At 34.8% G+C, this 6000-nt stretch overlaps 1 protein-coding gene across 1 annotated transcript in view; it reads right to left on the bottom strand.

Annotated features, from left to right (window-relative positions):
• Window positions 1-273: 273 nt before the first annotated feature.
• Window positions 274-6000, bottom strand: part of LOC143257474 (zwei Ig domain protein zig-2-like) — a 30763-nt gene continuing 25036 nt past the window's right edge. Inside the window, exons 5-8 of the mRNA XM_076516172.1 lie at window positions 3884-4127; window positions 2489-2646; window positions 1268-1390; window positions 274-691 (exon numbers count right to left, since the gene is read on the bottom strand). Of these exons, the coding sequence (XP_076372287.1) occupies window positions 677-691; window positions 1268-1390; window positions 2489-2646; window positions 3884-4127 (540 nt within the window). The 3' untranslated portion in view covers window positions 274-676. The remainder of the gene's footprint in view (window positions 692-1267; window positions 1391-2488; window positions 2647-3883; window positions 4128-6000) is intronic.

Below are 6000 nucleotides of genomic sequence, written 5' to 3'. Positions count from 1 at the left end.
CGGACTTACATTGCTATAAGTCGGGTCTCAATACCCGTGGCGAGCAGAGCACAGATCCCAGATAGCCCTTTGCGTAGCTTTGTACTTAACAAACAACGTTTGACCTATGTTTCTAACGACGTATTTATAAGTCTAGCATGACTTTTGTATTCTTTGCTCACAAGCATATTTGTTTCACTTCAACTCTAAAGATATTCAATAAGAATTAGTGTGAATATAAATGTATCTTTTCCTTTCACTTCTGTTGAAGTAAATTAACCCAACACCATATGATGCATATTTATATAAACCTTTAATGTCTTCTTTCAAGAGAAACACAAGCACGTGATGTTTCAATATTTACATCTAGAACTAAAATAAAAAACAACAACATATAATTAAAAAAATAACTTACATGTTGATGTTTAATATAAAACTATAAAGAAATAAATATTTACAAAAATAAATGAACAAGTCCGCAATGCGTCAAAATATACAAATAATATACTTTAAAACTTCCTTGATGGACCGAACAAATTTATCACGTAAAAAAAAAAAAGGTTTAACTAATGTATACAACAAATGAAATTAATGAACAAATTAACAATTTATTTCATACATGATCGTTTTTATGCAGAAATGAAGAAAACACTTAAGGTTGCTAGCAGTAGAGGAAGACTTCCGGTAATATAATGGTTTACTTCCTGTTGGGCTGTGTGCAAAAGACAGAAGGAAAAAACGTGAATTAGTTTAAAACGTTTCGGTTCCACAAAGTAAGAAGTCGGTATGTTGTTTAGTCTTAATTATAGAATATTATTCCAATTATGTATCTTAAGTGTTAAAATATGATAAGCAAAACAGAAATGTTATCAGCTGCACATCGACAAATACATTTTGTTTTGTTTCTTATCACGTGGGAAAAAGAAAGTTACTTCTGAATACTTCGGATGTTTGACAATAACACTATTCTGTATTGTTGTCACATTTTAAAGCTTACAAGAATATTAACACTTAATATAATTAATACATACAATTCTTGCGAGGTTTTTACTTTTCTTGCTATGAGATTTATAGCATAACAACGTAAACATCTTTCGTCTGTTGTGTTTACGTTTTAGTATAGACCATAGGCCTTGGGTTCAGGTCTACTTTTTTTGCACTGAATCCTAAACTAGGTCAATTTGATCTTACCTAAGATTATTAATGACACATTTATACAGTATCCTAAACAGTCGCTATCGTTACAAATGTAGAGACCAATTACGTTTCTCGCTGATAAATGACCCACCTTTGCTGGATAAAGAAATGCCAAAGCCGTATCTAATCCGAAAGCATTCTGGGCATTACAAGTGTAAATGCCCATGTCTTCCCAGCTTATGTTTTGTATGATTAAGTCTCCGTTGTCCAGAATCTGCAAAATATTCCAAAAAATATATATAAACAATTGAATATCTTCAGATAAGCCATACTTGCAACAATAATTGTCTCATAACCGTATTAAAACTAAATGTTCATAAATTTAGTGTTTTTTCTTAGCTTCTCTCGAATAGTTGTAATATCTATCTACTTACATGACTATATTTTGATAGAAAATTTTCACACATGTAATTTAATTATTTTAAATTTGAATTTTTGCTCTATTGTCTATTTGGTTATATAACTCGATCATGAAATTTAGTATGCATTTACTGTTGTTTGTTTTTGCCCCAAGTAGCTCGATAATAAATTTGAGGGCTTGGTTTAGTTTGTTTTTACTTTCGCGCAAAGGGATGAGGAATGTCTGAGCTAGCTGTCCCTAATTTAACGGTGAAAGATCAGAGGGAAGGTAGCTAGTCATCACTACCCACAACCAACACTGGGAATATTCTTTCAACAACAAATAGTGGGATTTAGCGTCACATTATAACACCTCTACAGCTAAAAGCAGGAGCAAGTTTGTTGGGACAAAAATTCAAACCCACAATCCATAGACTGCGAGTCGAGCATCCTAACCACCTGGCCATTCCAAGCCGTTTGAGAGCTTAGGCTACAAATCGGTTTTGATGTCCTTGGTGGGTACAGTACACATAGCCCATTACGTGGCTTCGCATTTAAATACAAGAAAGTTCAAATTAAACATGTATTTCCTGACAGAGAAACCATATTTACTTCCAATTAAGTATGTTTACATGTTAAATCTGTATATAAAAAAATGCACTTGTAGAAAATAAACGAAAGTTAAACTTTATTTGTTGCATTTTAAAAACAATCGCATAATTTTTGTTGTATTTTTCAAGCGCGAAGTTACACAAAAGGCTCACTTCGGTTTTAGCGTGGAAGTTGGCAGACTTGCCGCTGTGTCACTGACGCGCAACTTCACAGAATAGTTTCTGTTGGTGAAAAGTGAAGGAAAAGAGGGATTTCATTCATTTATATAAAATATTTGTATAAAGTTATGGTGTTAAGAAAAATAAGTACTATTAACAGTACGTTTTCTAATTAAAGAATGCCCTAACCCACTAACACTTACGATGTACTTTTCATTATTCTCGAGCGGGGTATCATTATCACTTCTTGACCATGTCACTGTCGGTTTTGGTAGCCCTAAACTACGACAGAAAAACTGAACGTCGCTTCCTTGCAATTCTATGCGAAAGCGTGTCCACGTGTAGATCCGTGGAGGCAAACCTGCCAACCAAAACACAGTTTTAGTTATAGATATCCAATATTTGTAACATTCTTAACGACTCATCTTAGAGATTCCTGATATTATATCTTAATATTGACTACATTACTGGTTCTGTTAAATAAATCTCTCTATTTTTCTCATAACTTAACACTAGAACGTAACAAAATAGCTTGACACGATCAAATACCACTGCAAGTTCTGCTGATATACAATATATTACAAGTATTTGTTTGGGTTTTGAAGAAAACTGAATACCAGATAGTATTTTGTTGCTTTTGCTGGAAAACACACACACAATGTAAAAATATTCAAGAAAAGATTATAATTAGTTTGGTTTGTTTTGAATTTCGCGCAAAGCTACACGAGGGCTATTTGACGCTAAGATTGTAATAAGTTTAATTTATATTACGTTGGTGAAATCTTTCGCTCTCAGCCATTAATGTTGACTTAAGTACCTTATTTATTTCTCAAGGCACCTTACTTGAAGGAATGTTTAAAAGCAAAGCTGCATTTAAATTTTTTCGACTAAGCCACACACCCTTGGTTTTTTTACCTGTTTACTCTTACTGTGTGTATGACATTCACGGAAGACAGTGAAGGTCGAGAGGGTGCTGCTCTCCATGTGTTAAAGGAAGAATTATACCTTTATGTTACAACAACTTGGCAACTGGTAATAATTGCTCTTGTCATGAAAACTTTCAGCCATTAATGGAAATATCAATAAACCATGGTCGTTTTAATTAAAGAAAACATTGTTACCGTTTTCCGTATGTTATGCTTTTTATTTGATCACCTTTTAGTAAGCTTTATATTTATATTTGTCTTAGACGTTGGAACTGAGGAGGTGGGGGCAGTACGTGCCCCTAATAATAAAATTCAATTATTTTCCCGCCCCATTCCTTTTAATTTAGTTTTTCTATGCAGTTGCCAGCCGAAATGAAAGGAGATTACAGTTCTTTAGTAAATTCTAAATGGTACATTTGTCATTAAGTTTTTATGTATCTATATAACGTATATCTTGGTTATTGTAGGAAGCATTCTTATGACTTACGATTTTGTAGTACACAACAAACAATTTTATTTTCTACGTACAATACAGTACTTGTTATTACGTGAATTTTTAATAATATTGTAAAACGTTTTATTAGTTCTTTTATATGTTTCGACTCTCATTATAAATGCTTAACAGGGTATTTAATTCTATCAGTGCAGTTTTAAGTTGACATACAAACTAACCAAATAACTTGTTTTTCAAACAGAGAGGTTCGCCCACAGCTAGGTCTTCCTGTGAGACAGAAAGCACTGTGTCGCTGCTGGATCGACTGTAAGGAGTCTCCGCCACACAAGTGTAGGTACCCTGGACCCGTTTGGTGATGCAATCTAGGAATAGTTTAGATCGAGTTTGGCTGACTCCATTCAAAGATAAGTAATCAATGTTTCCATCGTCTTCCATGTTCGTTTGAAGACTATCCATTGTATCCTGTATGGTTTGAATAACATATATAAAAACTTAAAAAAAAACAACAATTCTACCGTTTCTTACATATCTAACGTTTATAGCTCAATAGGCTTTAACCACTTTGTCTCTAAAACTAAACGCTCGGTATTTGCGAGGTGGACTTTCTGTGTGCTTTGAAAGCTTAAACACACCAAGATCTTGTATATATGTATGAGCATAGACATGAATTATACCATTGGAATGCTGCTCAGATTAACTCGCTTATCGTAAAGCTCTTGTTTAAAGGTTAATCTGTGATGAATTCAGAAAAGCTCTTTACCTGTATAGATATTTTATCAACTTGTGTGACCATGTGTATATACATATTACAAAGATTTTACATTTTGGAAATTAAAAAAACAAAACATCTGAAATACTGCGGCTTCAAACTTTTTTTTTTTCTAATTTCACACAAAGCTAGCCGTCCCTAATTTAGCAGTGTAAGACTAGAAGGAAGGCAGCTAGTCATCACCACCCACCGACAACTCTTGGGCTACTCTTTTACCAACGAACAGTGGGATTGACCGTCAAATTATAACGCCCCACGGCTGAAAGAGCGAGCATGTTTGGTGCAACGGGGATTCGAACCTGCGACCCTCACATTACGAGTCGAATGCCTTAACCCACCTGACCATGCCGGGTCGTGGCTTCAAACTTTACAGAAAGGAGTTATGCACTTTATTATCATTGCAACACTTAAAAGACATTTTTAAAAACGTTAAAAATAATTACACTTATTCTTTGAAATCTGTTGTTGCCACTTAAGTACTAATCAGGCAGTCTGTTTGTTTGTTGACTTTTGCAAAAGGGTCATCTGTGCTAATCATCCCAAATATAGAAGTGATAAACTGCAGGAAAGGCAGCTAGTCAGCAACTCACCCTCTCCGCCAACTCTGTGGATACTCTTTATTAATGAAAAATTGGACTGGCTGTTAATTGTAACGCCTTACGGTTGAAAGAGTGAGGATGTTTGACGACGGAATTCGAACCCATGACTCGCAGGCCGTGAGTCGAACTACCTAACTTCCATGCAATTTATCAGATAGTACGTTCTAATGTTCTAATGGCCAGCGCTCAGGTACAACTGAGACAAGAACGTTTCAGGTGATATGTACTAAATTTCTAGTTTTTATCAGTTGATGGTTAGTCAAGTAATCAATATTTATCAGCACCTGTGAATAAGTATCACAAACAGTGTTTTTAAAAACAAATCTTAAGGATATTTTAAAAACATCCAATTGTCTTCTTTACCAACACCTGTAGAGTTGGAACTTAACAGTTTACTGGTTTGTTTTGGAAAGTAAGTAAAGTTACACTGATGCTAGCTGTCCCTAATATTGAATTGATAGACTAGAGGGAAAGCAGATAATTAAAGACACACCTACAATTCTTGGGTTACTGTAATCGAATAGCGGGATTTGAATGTCCAAGTATGGACGGGCCTAAACTTTGAAAGGGGATTTTACGGTAGTGAGATATGAACCATGGGGATTTGGATTTTTGTGCCGGTAGACTTGCCACGGAACCACGCCCGGTCCGGTATACATTGAAAATGAGATTCATAGAAACTTACAATATATTTAATAAGTTATATCTAACTTTCCAAAGTATAGAATGAATAAACAAATGTAGATTAACATTTGTCTTGTTTCTCGGCTCGTTTTGATCTATTTAATAACTGATCACAGTAAGCATGGCAGGATTTCGGTTAAGTCTAGGGTTGTTTCAAGCCGTTTGTAGCCTAACGGTTAGCGTGACTGAATTGTAAATTTGAAGATTCATGTCTCGCGCTCCTTCGCCCACAGAAACACTTTTCGCTCTGTAGGACCGTGATGTTGCTATAGGAGTAACTGTC

The sequence above is a fragment of the Tachypleus tridentatus genome, chromosome 7, assembly GCF_004210375.1.
Source record: "Tachypleus tridentatus isolate NWPU-2018 chromosome 7, ASM421037v1, whole genome shotgun sequence".
NCBI lineage: Eukaryota > Metazoa > Arthropoda > Merostomata > Xiphosura > Limulidae > Tachypleus > Tachypleus tridentatus.
The sequence above is the reverse complement of the archived record's forward strand: the minus strand, read 5'-3'. Positions and strand labels throughout refer to the sequence as shown.